Source organism: Dromaius novaehollandiae, chromosome 2, assembly GCF_036370855.1.
Source record: "Dromaius novaehollandiae isolate bDroNov1 chromosome 2, bDroNov1.hap1, whole genome shotgun sequence".
NCBI lineage: Eukaryota > Metazoa > Chordata > Aves > Casuariiformes > Dromaiidae > Dromaius > Dromaius novaehollandiae.
This window is the reverse complement of record NC_088099.1, coordinates 51,364,303-51,387,629: the sequence shown is the minus strand read 5'-3', so window position 1 is coordinate 51,387,629 and position 23,327 is coordinate 51,364,303. Positions and strand designations below refer to the sequence as shown.

The 23,327-nt window shown below is 35.3% G+C and overlaps 1 protein-coding gene across 27 annotated transcripts in view; it reads left to right on the top strand.

Annotated features, from left to right (window-relative positions):
- Nucleotides 1–22,645, top strand: part of CLASP2 (cytoplasmic linker associated protein 2) — a 151,273-nt gene extending 128,628 nt beyond the window's left edge. For all 27 annotated transcript variants that reach the window (XM_064506461.1, XM_064506459.1, XM_064506473.1 and 24 more), the window contains 10 exons: nt 2,727–2,870; nt 6,774–6,917; nt 7,387–7,493; nt 8,345–8,498; nt 9,259–9,487; nt 14,891–15,084; nt 15,952–16,080; nt 17,922–18,128; nt 19,198–19,314; nt 20,429–22,645. In XM_064506461.1, the coding sequence (XP_064362531.1) occupies nt 2,727–2,870; nt 6,774–6,917; nt 7,387–7,493; nt 8,345–8,498; nt 9,259–9,487; nt 14,891–15,084; nt 15,952–16,080; nt 17,922–18,128; nt 19,198–19,314; nt 20,429–20,515 (1,512 nt within the window). In that variant the 3' untranslated portion in view covers nt 20,516–22,645. The remainder of the gene's footprint in view (nt 1–2,726; nt 2,871–6,773; nt 6,918–7,386; nt 7,494–8,344; nt 8,499–9,258; nt 9,488–14,890; nt 15,085–15,951; nt 16,081–17,921; nt 18,129–19,197; nt 19,315–20,428) is intronic.
- The last annotated feature ends 682 nt before the right edge of the window (nt 22,646–23,327 follow it).

The window sequence follows — 23,327 nt, the reverse complement described above, 5'->3', positions numbered from 1 at the left end:
GAAAGTCACTTTGTCTGATTCTTCGCATGCAGTCCAAGTAAGGCAGAGTAGAGACTAGGAGAGAGAGTCTTACATCCCAGAAAAGCACTGTAAGAGATGGGCTTTTGACTGTTTTAAGTAAAGCAGGTTCTCTGCGTTCCTCTCCCCTTGCCCTCTTTTTCCTGTTACTTGAAATATTTCTTTCCAGTGCAACAAGTGAAACTCTGTAATCTCAGTTTTTCACAGAACAGGGAAACAATTTGCCTCTGGTACTGACTGTAGCATCTTTATAGTATTTCCTGAATCTCTGGAGATGGAATTGCACAGGATATTCTTGTGCCGAAAGCATTGTCATCTCATTATCTGTGAAAGATGTTTATGAAGTCCTTTAGTTTCATTTATGTCTTTTTTTTTTCTTTTTGTGAGTAATAGTACTAATTGTAGGTTGCTCTGTTTCAGATCACTTAGTACAGCAGTACTAATATTAAGCAAGAAGCCTGCTTATATTATATGCTGTACAGGAAAGATGTTTACTGTCTCAGTGCAATATAGTCCAACAAAAGCACAATAAATTCAGCCTAAAGAGTACAAAGAAATATGAAGACAGTATTGCACAACTTCATTAGGCAATTTTCAGGTTAAGAGCAAGCAGTCATGTAAAAGTTCTTGGAGCTGCCTTCATGGCAGTCAAAAGAATTTTGTTTATCTCATCTCTCAGTGAGATAAAATAGGCTATTTAAGAAAGTGCTATGTTAGACCTCTTATTTCTGCATCTCAACTACTTCTTTGAAATAGTGTCAGAAAAACATCGTAGTAGATTTGCTGCTATCATGGAGTTTACTTCAGGATTTTTTTTAATCAATAATAATACTGTCTCATTATATTTGGTCATAGAAAGCTCCCCCTTCCAGAATCCCTTCTCACCAAAGTAGTACATCAAAAATACTGTCTTTCAGAATAACTGCCAAACTTGGCTTTTCAAATGAGGCAGATACCCAAAACTTAATTGAGAGAAGTCTCTCTATTTGTCTTCCATTCAGTGTTCTGTCTCTTGAGAGCTACTGTATTTCCAGAAGCCTGTGTGAATTTACTTTGTGGGAATACTTTAAACATTGAATAAAACTGCTTTCTCAGAGACTATGCCTTATAATTTTTGATTGTGAAATATGCCTCTGGATGTTCTAGGTGTTACAGGTGCTAGTAGTATTTTTTTTTAAGGTGTGTCAATAAGTACATTTAAAGTGTTAACAGTAATACATAGCAGTGCAGTCACGATGTAATGCCTAGTTTCCCATGGGGAAGGAAGGAGCAATGTGCAGTTTCGTTTGGTTATCAAGAAGTGTGACCTTATTACTTTGTATTTGGAAAAGCATGTTGTTTTAAGGTTTTTTTGTGGTGATCTTTTTCTTTCATTCCATGAAGAATCTAGCAAATAGACTTCTAGCTGCATTTTTGTACTGCATATGTCAGTATTGGTTTGTATAAGACAAGAATCTCTAGCTATTGCTTGTGGTATAACTTTGGAAGAGTCAAGCTTTAACAGTCACTGTGAAAATGAAGTACTAACCTACATGTGTCAGCTACCACTAATGCGTGTGTCACTCAGTGTATCTTGCTGAATATTTAATAGCTTGAAGGTTTTGATGACTGAGGGAAATATCTAAATAGCTTTGTTCAGAACAGTTATAGTTCAAGCCATGAGCAATTAAATACATCCAGAACTTTATTTCTTTGTTGTTGTATCAGACATAGGTCTCTCCCCGATAGGTATTTCTCATTCAGTATAATTATTAATGGAAACAAAAACAGCTGAAAATTAAATGGGTTACCTAAATAAAGATTCACCAGGTTTTTATTTATGCTTTGCATGACAATTATCTGTGGGGTATAAGGAATTGAGCAGGGGAATGTTTAAGGGAGATACGGGCATAACAACCATTCTCCTTGTGCTGTGCAGTGATGCTAGTTTGGAGAAGCTAGAGAGAGGCTGTAGTGTGGGATATATAAAATGATAGTTCTGCATAAGGAGTAGCGTGAGCTTGTAGGATATGAGAAGGATGCTCAGATGGGTGAGGAAGTAAGGTGTCTTCTATCCTCCTGGTAAATGCATGACTCTGTCTTCTAAATATCTTCAGAGGAAAAGTATGCATATGACTCCTTATAAGAAGATTCTGGAGAAATTCTATTCCAAAAGTTTTTAATGTATTTGTTTGGCTTAGCCCCAAAGATACTTGTTCTCTGTCATTAAAGGGTGCTGAGTGTTAACTGTGTAGTATTCTAGTAAGAACTGAATGAACATCATGAATGAACGTCAGATGATGTTCATTTTCCATTTTACTACTTGAAAAAAATTCTCAGTTCTGAACAGTTCTTAAATTCTGAATACTCTTAAATATCGTGAGGATTTTTTTTCTGCTTGATTGTTAAATAGGAACTTCTGCATTTGCAATGATTTGTGTATCTTTAGTTACTACCAGTGAAATCTAAGGTGTCCATTAATGAGTTTGTGAGAGAACCTCCTTCTTTCTTGAAACATTATACACCTCTGTAAAGTGATTTACCGTTTAGAGTTTTATATCAGTGCTGGTAAGAACTTTCTTCCAGGTAGTCCGCTTTTACGTTTCCTAAAAGACTGACTAGAAGCATTGTAAATTCTTTATTCTAGGGAAAAAGCATCCTATTTTGTGAGTATGCTTGTTCTTGCAGCATGCTTTCTATTGTCCATCTGACTTTATTTCTCTTTGCAGGTCAAAGTTGCAATCCTTAAATACATAGAGACTCTTGCACAACAGATGGATCCAGGAGATTTTGTAAATTCAAGTGAAACTAGATTAGCAGTGTCTCGGATCATCACCTGGACCACAGAACCTAAAAGCTCAGATGTTAGGAAGGTATGTTTGTTAATGTGTTTACAACTGAAGTATGTTCCAAGTATCTTTTCAAATTAAACAAGCTATTGATATTTCTTAGTTAAAAATGAAAAAATACTGATTTTCTTTAAAAGCTTATTCTTTCATAAGTAAAACATACTTTTTTATCTTTCTCTGCAAACATAGATAATACGTCTATATGAAGTCTCAAAATTGAAAAAGTTAAACTTTGCCAAAAGTAGTTAGTGTATGAAAACATTTAAGTAAAACATTATAATTAATACATCTTGAAAATCTCCATCAAGGTTGTATTTTCATAATACATTTATATATTATTGATGTATCTGGTATTAAAATGTTTTCAGTAGGCATTTTCTATACAGATTTGGTATTACTTACTGAATAGCCTCTGTAATACTAATAGCACATTCATAACAGGAGTGGTGAGTATGGTAGCAAACTTACAGTTCAGTCTCAGTTGGATATTTTTTTTGTCCTTTGTGTTTAACAAAAGCATTGGATAACTGTTGACCTTTTGACAAAAAGGAAGTTGATATTTTAATAAGGTAGTATCAAATAATTGTTCTTCTAATGCTACAGTTCCTGCAGTTCCACTGCAAAACTCCTTTTTGTACCGGCTTCTTGAGAAGTGAAAATTAATGTTTGTGAGGTATTCAGACATGCTAGGGATACAGAAGAACAATGAGGAATGCACTAATGCAGTCTTCAGAAACGGATTATAAATAGTCCCTCCAAATACAGATAGCAAAAGTCTTTGAATTTTGTTTTCAGCTTGATGAAATAATGATTTTTGTTGTTCTGATCCGGTCTGAGCTGCCATAATTGGCATGTTCACGCTTTTTGAACATCAAAAGTATTTAGCTTATCACTCACAAAGCAAAGTATCTCTGGCAGAGAGCTAATGTTTTCATACCCTTTTCAGCTTTATTTCTGCAACTGAAGAGTCAGAACCCCTTACTTGTTTTGATTTCCTTTGCAAGATTCAGCTCACCTTGAATTTTGGCAACTTTATCATTTCTGAAAACAGTCCCAAAAATTCTTTTCTTTAGGAAGAATGTTTTGTTGGAGAGAATTGATACAAATTGTAGTTTGTATTACATACTTTGTGAGACAACTCAAAGAGAACAACAAAAATCATTTGCACTACTTCTTCATATCTTGAATATTTCTAATAATTTGCTATAGAAAAGTTTATATCAGAGATTTTTTTTTAATTTTTGTTTCTAATAAAACTTATGAGCATAGGAAAGCAGTAGTGTGATTATGGACTTGTTTTGCCTAGTTACCATGTTCTAGTAACATATATAAAACAAGAAGGGAATTGAAGCAGCACTATCTTATAAATCAGAAAAGTTTTAGTAGCAAGACACGTGGCAACCTGTCTTATCTGATGGTTCATATCTTTAATAAGCATTTTTATGACAATAAGTAACTGAATCGTGGAAAGAATTGCCAGTGAGCTTTATCATCTGGAACACCTTAAGTATTGTTTTGTTTTTTCTTTTCATAACAGAGCAGTTGGAAGTAGCTAACTACCAAAAGCCTTTAATAACTCTTGAAAATAAAATTTCACTGATGAATAGTTAATAGAGTTATTCTGATGATGCATGATTCATTCTCTAAGAGGTTGGAAGATGCTATCACAAATGTTTTCAGCAAGCTTTTATATTTTAATAAGCTTATAGCATTTTAGTGTGACTTCTTTAAATTTAGAACTTATGCCAGCTGTATTTGTATGCAAATGGTGTGTGTTTTTCAGTAAGAACATTTCCAGCACTAGATATTAGGAAAAGTCTTTTAAATCAGTCTTAAATAGGGCATTCTTAGTTTAATTCAGTGACATGGGACTTCTTTCTGGAGGGTAAAATTCTGTGTTTCAGGACTTCAGATTTCTTCTAAGAGCAAAAGCCCAAACAAATATTTCTAACCCTTACTGTCGACCTTTAAGGATCTAACCCTGTGTGACCGAACATAAACTGAAGTAGTGTGGCTAGCTGCAGAAAAGCTGATACTTTTGAACTGGATTTAAATTTCCAGAGAGAGCTTATTTTGTAGCCAAACAATGCCAAATATTTTAAGATGTAATTTTTATAAAGTATGTTAGAAAGAAAATAGGCAGTTGCATAGGCCTTTGCAGGTCAACTTCAATTTTAAAAACACAGGTGGAACCTCATTATGGGCAGACCTGATGGTATCATTTTTCTTTTCTCGTATGACCCTTGACTGTCTATTTTGTTATTTTATAAGCAGTTCAAACAGGCAAGATGTTACGGAATGGAGACACAGACAAGAAGAAAGAAAAAGGAAAGTGGCGACTTCCAAGCCTTTGTTCAGTTGTGGGTTTTGCTTTTTATCGATTTCTGTTAGAAGATTGACCGTAAGAGAAAACAAGGAAAAGGGGAACATTGAAGGCAGGGACATAAAGGGCATTCAGGGTATTCACTTGAAGAGAGAAGAGTATCAGACAGAGGAGGGCATAAGCATTTGAGAAAGGAGCCAATTGCCCCTGTGCAAAGATGATTTGTAGCAATCTAACGTGTTAGTATTTTCTTCATTAAACTTAATACCAAGATGTGTGCAGGTATGTGTGCTCATACCTTGGCGTTCAACTGTTAATTAAAAAATGCTACACTTCATTGCTCTGGAAACAAAAGGAGGAAAATAAATGTCTAAAAGAATTTTGTAAACTACTTGCTTGAAGTATTTTGGTACTTAAACAAGCTGCCTATCATTCTTTTTAGCATTAGGCACTGGTTCTCTCCAGTGCATGGCAGACCTTGATGGTGAGCTGCTTTTATGGAAACTACATGTAGCTGATTAATCTTAGAGTTTCATACTAAAAAGAAATTATTGAACATTTCTGGACAGCTTAATCTCTAGCCTTTTGTTAACATGTGACAGGTGTTTGCTGTGTTGACAGGTTTGTTAGCCTGGATATTCATTAAATTATATGAACATTAGGAAGCCAGGCATTCAAAATTCCTTTACCAGAGAGAGCCCAATGGGACGCCCACCATTGCATAACTTGCTATGTTCCTTCTGGCAGTAAAGATCTGTCATTTTTCAGTCAGACCAAGAAGAAATATTGTAAGACATCCTTAGGACAAGGATAACCTTAAAGATAAAGTAGTAAAATTGGGGTGGTGGGTGTGTGTGTGCAATCCAGTAGACTATAAACTCTAATACTTAACAGTTTTCATCTTTAGAGTATGTTGCAGTCAGCTGCTTTCTTCCTCATGTTTGCCTATCTTTTAAACATAAAGGAAGCTATAGAGAAAAGTTTAACTAGTTTGGCTGTAGGATAAGTTCTAAAGTATATTAAGTCCTCTGATCACAACTCAAAATCAAGATCGTCGCATTCCAAATTCGAGTATCTTTTTTTTTGTTTTTTTAATTTCTAAAATGATAACTGTTTCTTTTCAAGCCAGTCTGCTGGTTATGTACCACCTGCTTACCACTTGCTATAATCAGGAGAAGAAATTGCAGACTTGTTCGTCCTTTGTGTGTTCTTCTAGCCCTGGAATTCATCTCTTTTTAAATTACTTTGTCCAACTTCCCAAACCCTCTAAAAGTCATTTTGACGCTTTCTTCAATACTTCAGTTAGTAGGGCTTCTGGGGGCGGGGGGAGTTTGAGGAGCACATTTATGGAAGACTGCTTTTTAGGAAGGTTGTGTAAGGTAAAAGCTCATTAGTGTGTGCCTGGAGTTATCAATATTTGAACTTCCAGTTTATCAGCAAATAAAAATTGCTTTTGTTTACATCTGCTGACATCTTTATTCTTCAAGTTTGAAAAATACTTTTGTCACCTCTTGTGATTACCCCTCACTATAGAATCTTTTGCTGATTAAAAATTACTTCAGAAAGTCAAATTAATAACTTCAGTCTGTATTCTCTTCCTATAGGCTGCACAGTCAGTGCTGATTTCCCTTTTTGAACTCAATACACCAGAGTTTACAATGCTATTAGGTGCTTTACCAAAAACATTTCAGGATGGAGCCACAAAGCTTCTCCACAATCATCTGCGAAACACAGGCAGCAGTGGTCAGGTATTTACACCTCAAATTATTCTTTCTGAAGTTACTAGTTTGGAGGGGTTTGAGTCCCCCCGCCGCCCCACACACAGCTCCATTTCAGTAGTTATTTGTGTGAGGGAGAAAATGAGGGGGAGGGGAAGGGCTCAATCCTAGGTGGAACACTGCCTTAATATTAGCAGGCACTGCTCTTTGTAGAATGCCCTGATCTCTTTTTTCCTCCAAAGGTTGATCATTTTTTCAATGTACATTGCTTCCAAGTAAAGTGACTTAATAAGTTTGAATGGGCTATTTGAAAATAGTTTATCTTGTACTTCCGTTGTTACAAAGATATACCTGATTGCAGTTATTGGTAACTGGTTAGCCAGTCTTGGAAATTAAATATAACTTGTTTAAATGTTTCTGGGCACTAGAGAAAAAAAATACAGTAATAGGTTCAAAGGGAAGCTAAAGTCCTACTAGAGTATGTTTTCTCCTCCTCCAGGGATCCATGGGAAGTCCTTTAACAAGACCTACTCCACGCTCACCAGCCAGTTGGTCAAGTCCCCTCACTTCCCCAACCAACACATCACAGAACACTTTGTCACCAAGGTAGCGTAAGTCCGTGGTATGATTTTCTGCATCTAGGGCTTCATTAAGTGTTATCCAAAATTGTAACCCCAACTGTGAAAGCATGGAGAGAAATTCAGAGAAAAGTGCTGGATACTGAAAAATTACCCCCTACCTCCACAGAATGATGGCACACTGAACCGCTTAGCCTCCCTGAAGGGTCTTATGAATGCCAGAGCTGGCCTGAGGTGGGAAACGACTGCGCACTTAGGGGTGCGAATGGGATAGCGAGAGAAGGGAGGGAAGTGCTCAGGGAGGTTCTCTCTCTGTCTCTAGCAGATGTTAGAGTAGCTTGGCTAGGTCATCAAACCATACTTTGATTTTAGGAAGACTAGAAAGGAAGAAGTTTGTCAATGTTCTGGTCCTTAACTTTGTCGTACCGATTTTGCCAGTTAAGTAGATTTTATAAATTTTGATTTTTGGCAGTAAACTTAATGTGAAAACTGATGAATTGAGTTTATTGCTTTGATACTCTTTTGTTTTAGAAAGAGGGAACAGTATACAATTTCTAGTTGTTGCATATTTGCTAGAGTAAAACAACTTTGTTTATTCAGGCAGATGCTGGTGTGTAATGCGGCTCTTCATTATCTAGCCAGTCCTAGTGCTTTCTGTGTCACCGGCAGTACACTTAAACAATAACAAAATATACTATCCTTAATATGGTACACCTTTAGTATGTGGAGAGCTAGCTCTCCTCCTCAACGTGTTTCAAGAAAAATAGTAATTTCATTAATATTTCCTGAGTCTCTGTTGTTCCACGTTAATGTTAATTAAAAACATGAGGTCAAAAAATAAATCCTTCTTAATTCTGCTGTCCTGTCCATGGCCCACAGTGCATTCGACTATGACACAGAAAATATGAATTCTGAAGATATTTACAGTTCTCTTCGTGGAGTCACTGAAGCTATTCAGAATTTCAGTTTTCGTAGTCAAGAAGATATGAATGAGCCTGTGAAACGAGATTCCAAAAAAGATGATGGTGATTCAGTGAGTATTGAAACTCAGTGCATCTTCTGTCAGCAAACCAAGCCAAAACTTGATTTATTATATATAAAGCACCATTTTAACTAGGTTATGTATTATGACTTCTGAAATGGTACATCTCTCCTAAATCACTTCAAAGCTTTAGAAAAATACATTCGTAGTCTTAAAGCACACTTTGGAAATGTAGATACTAATTAAAAGTAGTATTAGCTGGTGGTTTATTAAAAATGTTAGCAATTTAAAAATGGATTATCTTGAAAATCAGCTGGGGCTCTACTTTCATTTGAGAGGCATATACCTTACTACTGTATATATTTTTCTAAAGTCTTTTGGTTCATTCCATACAAAGCCTACAGGTTTTTCAGTGCTGCATGCACTATGTTAAACTTCTGTGTCTATGGAATTTTGGCTTTCAGATGTGTTGAGCTTGCCAAATACTTATATGCTTAAACATGGTTTTAATTAATTAGCATCTAATTTCTGAGATAAAATGTTGACAGCTGTTCCTAGTTTGTGATCTTTTGGGGTTTTTTTTGGATAATGTACCCTTTATTTTTTTTAAAGGCAAGCTAAGTATTTTAAGTGCTAGGGAATTGTTGCTAAGATTTCTTATCTGAAGAGCCAACTTGAAAAAGTTAATTAGGGAATGTTTGGAAATGTTTTGAAACTTTTAAGTTGTTGCTATGTAGATAAAATAGAAATGCAGTGAATTGAAAAGCGCAGAATGTTCTTATATGCTTGTACGATACGTCTTTTCCTGCAGATTTGCAGTGCATCTGGAATAGTGGACCTGCGAGCAGGAAGTGGTGTCAGTGATACAGGCCGAACAGCTCTTGATAACAAAACATCTTTACTAAACACAATGCCTCCCCACTCTTCACCACGTTCACGAGATTATAACCCATACAACTATTCAGATAGTATAAGTTCATTTAATAAATCTGCTTTGAAAGAAGCCATGTTTGATGATGATGCAGAGCAATTTCCTGATGGTAAGCTGCAGATTGCATCTTTTGCTAGAAGGAAAATGGTGAGATTTTTCCATATCATAGCTCAGTCTCTGTATTCATCATTAGCTGTATATGTAAAAGCCTTTGAAAGAGGCAGCACACGTGTTGCAAATAATGTATTACAAATTAGTTTATTTGTTAGTAATCCTGCTGAGTGATGTTGTGAGACTGCTTGATCTTTGTAGAGATGAGGGGAAAAATGAGTTAATTACTGAACTATATAGTATACTTCTGAGAGCAGATTGCACAGCAGGATTGTCAATGTAAATTTACTTAGCAGATTGCTTTATGATTGGGAGGGGAAAAAAAAGAAGAGAGATTTACACCAAGGAAATAAAACTGGATCAAACAAGTTTTGGAAGTAGGTGAAAGATTAAATATTTAGTTAGTAGTATATTTGTATTTGAAACAGGACATTGGTATTTTCTATTGAGTAAACATTCTCTTCAAAAAAACAACCTTTACTAGGAAGGTGGTTCATTTAGCCTCTTGGCTAAATAAAACTTAGGTGGTTGTTGTAGGCTTTTAAAGCTTCTCTTCAATATTTCCTGGTATATTTCTGGGTAATTTTTTATTACTAAATATTGGACAGAGGGGTTAAGTAATGATGCTCTGGAAAAGTAGCATGTTTTTCTGATGATTTGGTATACCTTCTGCAATTGATATTTCATATTCAGTTATAGATTAAACTGAGTTTTTAATTAAACTAAGTTCTTATTAGCGATTGGCAAGTGGATTTCCCTCTTTCCATTTCAGTTTTTCCTCTGCCGTTAAGCAATGGTGCGTTATAGAAGCTTTTGAAAAACAAAGCTATTTTCTGGCATTGCGTTGTGTTCAGTCATCAATATTTAGTAATTCAATTCAAAGTTATACAAATTTTTCATATTAAGATATCATTAATATGTTTTAGCTTTATTTTTTCAGAACACCCATTTCATATCAGAAAAGTTGCTATCAATTGGTTTTAAGTTTATATAAGATTTAAACCAGATCCAAATAAAAGTGCATTTGTCTTTATAACTCATTTCCTCTTCTGCTTAGTAAAGAAGTACATGACAAATTATTATCTTTTCAAAAGGACTTTTGGGGGAAAAAAACCTTTATAAATAGTGTCATGTAAATATCAATAATTAAATACCTTGTCATACATACAGAGAGCCAGTATGTTATCAAATTCTGGGTTACAGTGATGCTATTGTTAAATGGGATAAGTCTCTCTGTACCTTCTGACAACATGCCATTTTTGGATATTGTATTAAACCAACTGATAAAACCTATTTAACAGATCAGACTTTCTGGGAAATAACTTTTGCGCGCATAGTCAAATGCACTATTGTTTTTTCCAGAAAAATATGCATTGTCAGATAATTATCACTTATTCAACATTCAGTTCATTCAATTTTGTTATTTACTTGTCTTTTGGAGCTGTTTCTGAGAGCCATTAATATAACAGCAGTTATGCATAAGAGAGATTAATTTTTCCTTTCTTGAGTGTGAACATTTTTATGAAGAAACACCAAAATGTAATTTGATTTTAAAAAGTCTATAAGCTTTGTTGAGATTTGGTTTATGATTCACATTCTGATATTCTCATGTCTCACTAGTGTGTAAAATCTGTAATTTCTGAATTTATAGTCGGTTTATATTTACACTGTATTTTTGTACATTATTGACTGCTAACTGCTATTGTCTGAAAATCTTGAACTTTTGTTCTTCATGCTAAAGTCAGCTTGGATTTTTAAATATTCAGAAAAGCTTCTGTGAGCAACTCTTAACTGTGTATATTCTGTGGCCTTTGCTCTCTTAAAAGTTCCATTTCCAGTGTAGGTTAAGATACAGTAATTACTGGCAGAGACAGAGAACCTATTTTCTAGTTCCATCTCAAGCTTACTGAACATCCTTACGTAAGAATATGTGTTAGTTTAATAGAAGACTGAGGGGTTTTTTGTTTTTATTTGTTTGTTTGCTAAATTCCACAGAATGCTGAAGAATTTATGCTCTGTCAGGGTGTTCTGGTTTAGTGAAAGCTCAAAACTGGCTGGAGTGAAGTTTCCCAATCCAGTAGTGGTTTGTGCTGACTGGAGTAGTAGTACAATGTACTTGCTTGCTAAGGAATTACATACTTTTCCCGTAAACCTGATGGACCAGAGGCTCCTGAGCACTATGTAGTCTGTCATTGCTGAGCTTAGGGGCTGGTAAAATTAATATATGCAGTAGGGCTGAAAAGAGTGCTGCCTCGGCTGCTTTGGAGTCACCAGCCTTCCTAGAGTGAGTGGCACCATTGGAAAAGGTAAAGCAAAGGTGGATTGCAGGAGAGCATTTCGGTATTACTTTCATGTCTGCACTTCAAGAGCTTGGTCAAAAGTCCTGTTTGTACCGGACTCCCAGCTATCTTCTCGTCTGTTACTGGCAGAAAGACATGGAAATACAGCACTAGATGGGAACACCGTAGCTGGTTAGTTAGTCCAGCCGGCAGCACTGAGGCATGAAAATGTGTTCTGCGGACATTTGTCTAATGGTTAAAAATCTCCAGTGGCAGAGATGCCACAATGTACCTGAAATGGCTATTTGAGTGTTTTGCCTCACTTAACAGTAAAAAGGTTTTCATAGTAGCAGCCTAAATTCCAACTGCTACCACTTTTTTCCAGTGGAGATGGCCTTTATCTGAAGCGTAAGGGAACATGCCTTTTAAAGTCACTTTTCAGACTCCTTGAAAGTAGTCCACAGCCTCTGACTGAAAATGGGTATTCCTCTCTCAGCAAACTGATTTCTTGCAGCTTTTTTCCATAGCCAAACATCTTCCTCTTTAACTGACACATTGTATCTGGGCTTAAGATTTCTGCTTCTGTGTCTTGCCTTACACTTGTCATTACTGACTTTCATCTTTTTTATTTCAGACCATTCCTCTGACTTATCAAGATCCTTTTGAATTTTTGTCCTGTTCTCCAGAACATTTGCAACTGATCTTAAATTGATTTCATTTACAGATTCTATATGTGCTCTCTCTATTCTGTCTATCATTAACAAAAGCATCAAACAGAGCCAGGCCCAGGACAGTCTTGAGCAGGGACAACACATGTATCCTCCTAGATTAATAGAAAACTATTTATAATACAGTCACTATTTGCAAGTGACTCATCAGGCTTTGCACCCAATTTGGCTTTTTTTGGCCATGTTTCCTTAGTTTCTATATTAAGAAGCAATGTGTGACAGTGGCAAAAACTTCATAATAAAGTCAAGTTATATCTTCATTTTTCCTTTTGACTCCTATATCATATATCTCGTCAAAGGATAATGTTACCACTGGAACAGGTTGCCCAGAGAGGTTGTGGAATCTCCATCCTTGGAGATATTCCAAAGCTGTCTGGATGTGGTCTTGGGCAGCTTGCTCTAGGTGACCCCGCTTGAGCAGGCGGGTTGGACTAGATGATCTCCAGACGTGCCTTCCAACCTCAACCATTCTGTGATTCTGTGACTGGTTTGAGAAGAGATGTTCCTTGTCGAATACTCTTTATATATTTATCTTGTTCAAAGACAAGGGTTGCATCTGCTCCTTCTTGTTTGTACTTTATTTTCTTTCTGAAAGAGAAACTTTGAATACTTTGAATACAGCTCCTTTTACACTACTACTTTCTCATCTGGAGAGTGTTTGGAAATGAAACACTGGGTGCTACATGGGAATGGAAAACACAGGCCATGAAAGCACACTTGCTTGTCTCCATGTTTTTCAGGAGTTGCAGCTATTTCCTCAGCTAACACACCTTCTTTCTTCCCCTTATCCCTGCATAGACATGGCTACTGCCTTCTCTTCTCCCTTTCCTCCAATATGTTCAAATTGCCACTTTCTTCATTCTGATATTTCTACAGTGAGAATAACTTCGTTTAGGCAGATATGGCTTGCTTTGTTAATTATGTCAATATACTTTCTTCAAAATAGGATTCAGTATAGTTGTAGTCCTTACAAGTTGGTAGAACTAGTATAGTAGTTGTAATAAAAGTAATGATCTTGCTTCTTTAAAATGGGTTGTCCGTTCTGCTCATCTGTACTAATTAATAAGTCACATAATGGCATTGCAGAATGCAACCTCAGTCTGTCCTTTAGGCAAACATTAACGATCCATTTAGAGAATTTGAAAAGCATGCATTAATATAGAGGCAATAGATGGGCTTGCAGGAAAAAAATATTTCTGCTTTCAGGTGTTTGTGTTCTTGATTATTCATCCAAAACAGAATGCAAATAGAAACATTGGGTACAAAACCAGTGATTTTCTTAAGATACTTGCTGTGTGGTAGGTATTTTCCAGAGGTAGTAAAAGCTTCTAAATTCAGCTTTTATTAGTTTCTGCTTTGTCATAGCATTTATAATTGAATATAGTAATATAGGGCTATGGTTTCTCAGTATATGACCTCATAAATTTGTTATGGAAAATATATTTTTTGTATATTAGTAAAAGGAAATTATTTTAGGAAAAGATGCAGATACAGGAACATTTGAGTTTTATTATTACTGTTTGCCCTCTGAAAGAAAACTTTTGTCAAAACTTTCAAACTTTTTCTTTTGCATTTCTGTTAATTTATCCAAAAGTCTCAGTGCAAAGGTGGAAGCTATATATTTTTCTTTCCTAAAGGCTGAAATGGTCTAGGTGATGGAATAAAGGCAACAACTTGATATTTCATTCTCTTTAAGACCAGTTTTAAGTGTGAGAGTCTCTGTTTGCAGGCCAAGCACAGTTTTGTTACTGATGCTTTTTTCATCATCATAGAATGCTCTCTGTAGTTGAAACTTAAAAAAAAAAAAAAAAAAAAAAAAAAAAAAAAAAAAACCCACACACCTCCAGAGCTGTCCTGTAATGACTGTTACCAGGATAACAGTCATTCTTTGGAAAGGCTTAACTGACTTTGGTTTGCTTCTACATCAGCTATTTTATACCAAACACCACTCTTGTGACACTTACTCCTTTTTATGTTAAAAGTCTAGATATAACTGTGGAAACATGGCTTACAAAATTGTAAGCAAGTCTGTCATATTAAAGGAGAAAACACAAATCTCTCTTCTTGGATGGGAGGGTCATATACTTCAGGTATAGATCAGATTTAAAAGGATTCAGAGAACTTACCACCTTTGAGTATTGGAAGAGTAAAATTTAAATTAGTGTTTTTTGGTTTTTTGCGCAGTGTCTCTGTAGTTTTATGTGTGTGTGTGTGTGATTTTAAGCACTGAAAATATATTAGTCAAGTAGTAATTTTCTCAGACAAATTTGGGGAAAAATAAAAGCAGGCAGATTTTAAGACCAGCCATCCTAGAAAGTATCTTTGAGTTATACAGAAGATGCTCATATTTATTTTCACAAATCAAGAATTTTTTTGTATATTCCTTTTTAATAGAGCCTCCCATGGACCATTCTGATCTGGTTGCAGAGTTACTGAAAGAATTATCAAACCATAATGAGAGAGTTGAAGAAAGAAAAGCTGCCCTGTATGAGCTCATGAAATTAACTCAAGAAGAGTCCTTTGGTGTTTGGGATGAGCATTTCAAAACAATACTACTTCTGCTGCTTGAAACACTTGGAGACAAAGAGGTAAATTCAGATTAATCCAGTTAAGAACGTTAACAAAGCACAAAGCTTAATTCCAGCATCTTTGAAGTTTGTATGGGTAGGAGGGGCAGGATAAAGTTTGTAGGAGGGGCACAAATGTCAGCTAGTCTTGAAAAACAAAAACCTTCTTATGGCAATTGACAAATGGAAATAATGAAAATATCATGAAGCCTCAGTGCCCCAGTGGTGAAAAGGGTATCAGCAATACTTACCTTTTCAAGTCTTGTTTATTCCCATATGATAGATTACAAGAAATATTTTTCACTGGATTACAGAGCTTACCTGTTCATAGCCCTGATGGACTTGAAATATCAAAACATCATGTATTGGGAAAGCATTTAAAAAATGAGAGGTTTCTAAAATGCAGTAATGATCATTGGAAAGACCCTTTGAGTTCAATATAAATATATTCTATAAAGGCCATCGTTTTTAAATTACCAAGGTTCACAATGATACTAATACCTCTTTTTTGCCCTGAAAAATTTCTCAACATCTTTTGGAAAAGTAGTGATGTGTGGTGTTGATGCTAAAGACTTTATCAGCCCTTATTTGGGTATAAAATTGTATGCGACTCTGCAACTTTTGAGTAGTATAGATAACTTGATTAGTTTGGTGACATGTTTATGATATACTACCTAAATTATTTGCAGAAAAAAAGAGCAGGTTGAGCCACTGAAGATTTTTTTTTTCCTAGCTGTATTTGTTACGCTTGGTTCATACTGAACATACAGATAGAGCATTGTCTAATAAATATTTTTCTATTATCAAAGATTTCTCCGATGGCCAAATATAATAAAATGTCTATTTAAAGATGCATAACTCACTTATATTTAAATATTTAATCTTTAGCATGCAATCAGAGCTTTGGCATTGAAAGTTCTAAGGGAAATTCTAAGAAACCAGCCAGCAAGATTTAAAAATTACGCAGAGCTCACAATCATGAAGACGTTGGAAGCCCATAAGGATCCTCATAAGGAGGTTAGTAATTATTTATTCTCTTTAAAGTTATGAAAAAATATTTCGAAATGAAACAGCTGAGTTATGTCCAGAAAGTGTTTGAGAAATCAGTCAGATCTTACTAAGGAAGTAGCTTGTTTAATAATCAAGTATTCGAGCATTATTAGTTAATAAAGGTATGTAAGAGAAAAAAAACTGCAGTTTTATAAGCCCTGAGATGCTTTACATCATCCTAACAAGAATTGTTTTGGTTGTTGTGTGAAGAGGATACAAGGCAGTACCCAGTTATGTCATTATAGCACATCAAGGAGCAACTGGAAGGAGGTTTTTTTCCTGTAGGACATCTTATCCTGGAGCTCTAAAACAAGTTTTGGGATTTCATTAAGGTGCATAGTTGAGAGAAGGGACAGAACATAGCAAAGAAATATCAGCCCTTTTCCTTTCCATTTTTAGCCAGCTCTGTACTGTGAGAGACCATGGTTTTCAAAGTTTTTAGGAGAGAGAATGCAGGCAGATAAGAAAAGGGAAGAGAGTTGGCTGTGAGCCAAGAATAGTGAGGGAATTCAGAAACAGAAGACACGAAGTAGTTGAATTATAGCTGTAATCTTGCTTAGAAATACTTATTTTGAGTGTGGTGCACACGTGCAGACAAAGCATAATGTATTGGTACATATTAGAAACATGAATACTATAACCACCCAGATATTAAGTGGTGCACATAAGTATCACTGATGTTATGCAAAAAATCTAGGTTTAGTATTAGACAAATATATCCTCTCCTCCCTCTGCACCCAATGGAAGGATGTGTACTCTGTGTGCAACTTACTGTGGAGTTGCAGGTTTTGAAGTTTAACTGCAGTTCTTCCCATACCAGTAGCTTCTCTCGCTCTTCTGATATTCATTTCCCCCCCCCATCCTCTAATTTTTTTCATATACTGTATGTATGACAGTGTGTTCTGCTCATCTGTTTCCCTGCTTCTTCTCTCATTTTTCTATGTATTGAGTGAAAAAAAAGGGGACAAGGATGGAGAGAAACAGTTTAGGAAGCTCTTTCTCTTCAGCACCCCCTGAGCACAATGGTAAGAGAATGAATGTCTTGGCATACTCATTCCTTGCCCAGGAAGGATGGGGGTGAATACTGATTCTGAGCGAATCCAAAGCAGAACTTCCTGATGCATCATTGATCCAGCTGTTTGTCAACTGGTAAATGCCACAGCTGCACAAAGACAAAGATTAGATATGAACTTTGTCTGTTGTACCCATGCTATATCCTGAGCTTCTGTACCTTCTGACTTCCTACCTAATTACTCTTGTTTTATTATATTCTGTAGGCTTAAAGAACTCTGTCATGGTAGTTTCTTTCCAACTTAAAGGCACAGGGAACAGCTAGACTAACTTCTTAAAGTAGCAGTTTAGGCATGTCATTGAACAGTTTTTGAAATGGACATGAAAGACCCAATGAGCAATAATGAATGATAACACAAGAAATTATAGATTTAGAAAGCTGGTGAAATTTCAACAAGTAGTTGAAGGTTGTTGCAGAATAGAGATTTCAGTTCTGATGCAACAGTCATTGTCAGGCAGGTTTGGAGAGTGCTGCTCTTTGTATTGCTCAGTATGTATTATTAGTCATAGAATATTGAAAAAAGCCTTGTTTCTAGAAATGCGTTATGTCCAAGAGTTGTACCTTGCATGTAGATTTTCAAAAAAATCTCTTGAATTCATGTATTTTTAAGTGTTGTAGATCTGTTGAGATTATATGGAACCATATTTTTTTTCCCCAAAAACCATTACTGACAGAACACTGATCATAGCAATTCTGTCTTGTAATTCATTTTTCCATGTCTTTATTCTTTCAACAGGTGGTGAGATCTGCCGAAGAAGCTGCTTCCATGCTGGCCACTTCCATTAGCCCCGATCAGTGCATCAAAGTTCTTTGTCCAATTATCCAAACTGCAGATTACCCCATTAATCTGGCTGCAATCAAAATGCAGACAAAAGTCATAGAGAGAGTATCTAAAGAAACCCTTACTCAGCTTTTGCCTGAGATTGTGCCAGGTCTAATACAGGTAAAAAACGGAACACAGTATATGTCAGAATTATGAAGATTATTTTTAAATAATAGGCTCTCATAAAGGATTTCTTCATCTGATAGGTGATTGCCGCTTTGGCCCAAAATAATTCAGATACTGGGAACAGTATCTTTGATTGTCAAGTAGCTAAATAGTAACTGTGGTGAGGAATCAAAGGAGATCTAGGTAAAAATACAGAGTACTGGTTGTAATTAAGCTTGGTAGATACTTCTAGTTATAAGAGAGTTTGCTGTTTAACTTTTCCAAGTTCTAATCATTTAGTCTGAAATTGTCAATGCTGTATGCGCGTCTAGGGCTTTTTTGTTTGGTGTTTTGGGGAAGCAAGAGGAAAGGGTGGGGGGATTTTAATTAAAAAAATCAGAAATTTCTCTCCCTATGTCCACCTTATCAAGAGCTGAGATACATCAATCTGCGCATGATTGATAGGGGCTTTTCAGGGTTCGACAGCTGAATTCTGCAGATGTTCAGTCTTTAATGGGTGCGGTCTCATTGCACATCTGTAGGAAGGCTGAGGTGGAGCAGGGGCCTTCGAGGGCAGGCTTTGGAGGAGGGGGTGTAAGGGAGAGAGCCAGGAGTGAACTACTAGGAAGGTAGTGACAGACACAAAAGTCTTAAGGTGGCAGTTAGGAAAAGAATCTTTGCCTGTTAAGCAAATACTTCCTTCAGAATATAGAAGCTCTAAATTTATTGTCTTCTGCTTTAAATAAATATCGTTATAATCTAGAACTGTTTCTCTTATGTTCTCCCCTACTGTGGGTCAACATAGAGCATGATAGCAGCTCTGCTTTCACAGTGTAACTTATGAACAGGAACATATTTATTTTCAATCTGGAAAGTGACTGTCAACAGTGATTCAGAAGCAGAATTTATTTTAAGTGCATGCCTTGTATTTGCTTGGTTTTTTGCTGTTGGAATGCTTCATTGGGCTACCTTAGCATTCATTTACTGTAGATTTTAATGTATTTATCATAAGGATAAGTAAATAGCTTTGAGGCTTTTAATCATTAACTGATAAGCTATTAATGGTAATTTTATTGCTTTCTAGGGTTATGATAATTCAGAGAGCAGTGTTCGTAAGGCATGTGTTTTCTGCCTTGTAGCCATTCATGCAGTAATTGGTGATGAACTAAAACCACATCTCAGTCAACTCACTGGCAGTAAAGTAAGTAAAAGATACCATATAAAAAAAAACTTGGTCCATAATGGCATGTATGCATTTGCATTTTGATTGCAAATCTCATAGAAGTATATATTGCAATAAAAATGTCAAGGCTGCTGAAAGCTTCAGACAGAGGATCAATGCAGCTTTAGCATAAAAGATTCAAAACTGAAAAGCTGTACATCTTCAGATACTTATACAAGTGCATGAACTTTAGCATTAAAAGAAATACTAAATTATATCATTTCTTGCTGCCTTATAGTAGATGTAGTTACATACTATCAGAGGCCAAAAACTTTAAATATATATGTATATATATTTTTAATATTTTAAACATGCTTGAGTTCACTGTCAGACTTTTAATATGAAATAGTGATTTCTCATTGTGTTTTCCATGCAGTTGCAGGGCTGAAAAGCAATAAATATAATACACAGATGTTACGTACAGCAGCTTTATCTGTTCTCCCTGACTGTTCTTTTGCTTTTATCAGTCCTTTCATTACTTCTTTTTTGGAAAAAAAAAATAATTCAGGAAACTTAAAGGTTTTTTTGACATCTCTTGCATATTGTTTCCCCCCCACACCCCCCATGCAAACAGCTATTTTTAATTGCAGATCCATTTGTCCTTGGGAGTAGAACAGGACAATTAATTTTGTACATCTTATTCAATGACAGTTGCATCTTAAAAAAATACTATCTGGCAGTGATTGTGTTGAATGTGATTCTAGATAGTATTGGAAGCTTCAGTAAGTTTTTAAAAAAAATCAACAACTCAAAACCTCAACAGTATCTTAAAAGAAAAAAAAGCTGACTTATTCAGAATAGCATTTTAATTTTGGAGAATAATCCATCTATCCTAATCCAGATACTGTAGATTTTTTTAACATCTTTACTGAAGCTTAATCAGTTTCTCCTTGTGACAAATTTTGTCATGTTTGAGGTTTTCATTGGCAAGTATGTTACTTTGAATCAACTGCATAAAATATAATTTTTCTTTTGGGAAAAAGAAAATGGTTTAATGATTCCCTTCAGTGTATCATTGCTCTGGTTACAGTCAAGAGTTCAACTGTACAGTTTGTGAATACTAACCAAGTGAATGTCTGGCTTAAACTTTCAGATGAAATTATTGAACCTTTACATTAAACGTGCACAAACAGGCTCTGGACCAGGGGATGCAACCGCAGATGTATCTGGACAAAGCTAATGAAGCTGACAAGAGTGAACCAGGTCCCCTAAAGAAAGGGCAAGACCTTCTTCAGTGAAAGGAAAATTCTTACACACAACTTTGGAACTCTTTTTTTTTTTTTTCCTGTTTTTTTTCCTTTTTTGTTTTTTTCTTTAACCAATGGCTGTCCTCAGCCTGCATGTGACTGTTGAAATAGAGTTATTCCAAATCCAAGAAAAAACAGTATTAACATCAGTTGATCAAAATGAAATAAAATTTAAAATTAATCTAACCCATTAGTTTTCCTGTTCGCAATCCTCTGTGTCTTCCCATTAACTTTTGCCAGTGTTACTGTATTAAATTTTTTTAATGCTAATTAAACAGGTATGCTTTAAGCTTCAGAAGTTAAAATATAAATTCTGTTGCTTTCATTCAGCTGCAGATAACATTATGTTTTTATTGCTGTTTCGTTTGAATATCATGTCCTTTGCTAGAAACAAGAAGGGATGTGAAACAAGGCAGGACTAGTCTGAACTGCAGTGAGACTCAGTCACTGTGTTGGTGGTTCATCTTATTTACAGCTTGTTTGGGATATTCTGGAGATTGAGAAATATGCCTATAAAAAAAAGCTGGATTGATCCAGTTCTGTAAAAGTGATATTGTTCATTGGTTGTATGTTTGTTGCATAAATAAGAATTTAGTGTGAACAGTAGAGGACTAGTACAACTAGTACCTCCTAATGTGGAAGACAGCCCTTTCAGGGTAGCATTGCCGAACTGGTGATAGTGTGGCAGTCTGCTTTTTAGCAGCAGAATTAATGGTCACTTGATGGATGTGAACCATCCTTGTCACCTTTCGTTCTTCAAGCAGGATGCTTCAGAATGGAGTGCTCTGCCCAAGCATGCTCAGTATGTATTTATCTTTATCACTAGAATGTTTCCTCTCAACCTTATTGCTGGAACCAGTAGTCTTGTATTGTAACTCACATGGGATTTTATGACAACAGTGCAGAAAACAACTTATTTGTTACCTTCCTGAAAGCACCAAGGTTTTCTGCATTGAATTTAAATGGGAGGGAGGGGGAATAGTCACAAATGCTATGGATCTTGCCACCTTTTAATTTAAAAAGTATATATTTTGGATGAGTTGGGAAAGCTGCACCAAACTACTTGCATGGTTTTCTTGAATAGCATCCTCAAGACCCATCTGGATTAAGGTGTGGAAATGTTTCCAGGGTTTGTTTTTCCATTTTTGAAAAAGAGTTAGTTTATTGTGAATAATGGTTCTTTGTATTTATGAACTTGATAATGGAAAGAGAGAAAAAAATCAAGTAAATGTATCCCTAAATGTTGTCTTTTTCTTCTTTTTCTTTCTTTTTTTGTCTTTTTTTTTTTTTTTTTTTTTTGGTCTTGGATATAAGCAACAAGCTAATTAACTGAGAACTTGGATGAAACAGACCCTTCCTAGGAATGGTGGAACTTTTTTTTTTTTTCCTGGCTTTTTTTTCCTTTGACTCTGATGCTGTCTAGTTATAGAAAGTGTAGCCTGATAAGAGAGAAAATAGCGGTGCCAAGGATGATGATCTATGCTAGGCTAAAATTCTCTCTACCTCTTCAGGGTGACTAATTTTTGAATGAGCTGCTGCCTATAGCACCCAGTGGAAGAACTATCTACAGAAATTCTTCTTTATTTCTTTTTTTCAAATTATCACTTAATGTGTATTCAAAAGTCTATTCTTCAACATGCAGCCAAATATCCTAAGAAACTACTTACACACTTTACTTGCTAGGTACCCTGAAAAACAAAACTGAATAAAAATGAAGTCAGATGCTTGTAGTTACATGAAAGGTTGTTTTCACTTTAGCTTGAAGTAAATCTGATAGAAAAGGATATGGTCGTTAAAGAAGCAATGCCGTTGCAGAGATTTATTCTATTGGAGGAAAAGTTGTAGAAATATATGTAAAGACTTAAAATGAGACTGTCATAACTTGTCACTAGCCCTTTTTAGCAGCTACATCAGGAAAATAGTATATCCTCTTTCTTTCCTTTGTTATGTGTAACATTCTTGTTGTTTTCTACTGTTTAATTACATTGTGTATTTATAGTTCTATGCTTACCATTGTGCATATACTGGCAATAAAATGTACATAACATTACTTTAAAAAATCAGCAATGTATACATTCTGGTTTTCTGTTTTATTTGATCACATGCTATAAAAAAAATTATAAATGTCATTGATACAACATTGGTTTAAAAAAAATCTAAAGAATCTTCATGTTTTGTGTGTCTGAATGATGTTTCTTTAGATATTCTGTTACTAGAGATATCTTGGCATTAGAAAACATGCTCTTAATGCAGGTCTGCTAGATAGGAAGAATGTTTTTTGAAAATTGAGTAAAATCTTTATGATCAACAGATTTCCTTCATTTAGGCAAGTTTCTTGTTTACTTCATTTATGTATACATTATCTATACATTGTGGAGGGTTTTTAGTATTTTTAAAATATTTTTTCAATTGAAGATCTTGAAATTTACATTTGAGTGATAGAAAAAAATCAGTTAACACAGATTCTAAGTTTAATACTAGTCTTGCTCTTTCTACAGATAATACTTATTTTCAAGGGATCATTTCAAGATGACTTTGCCGTTTGCCTTTGTTTGAAGAAGTTATTTCATACTGCAAAAATAAGTGTATTGAAACATACAGTATATCTTCTGGCCAAATGTATTATTTTTTTCTTATATGTAAACAAAAAGGAAAAAAAATGCTATGAAAGTACGTCAGAGATGTTTTCGTCCCACATAAGATTGAAAGTTTTTGTTCCAGGTATGGGGAGAAATTTGTCCATCA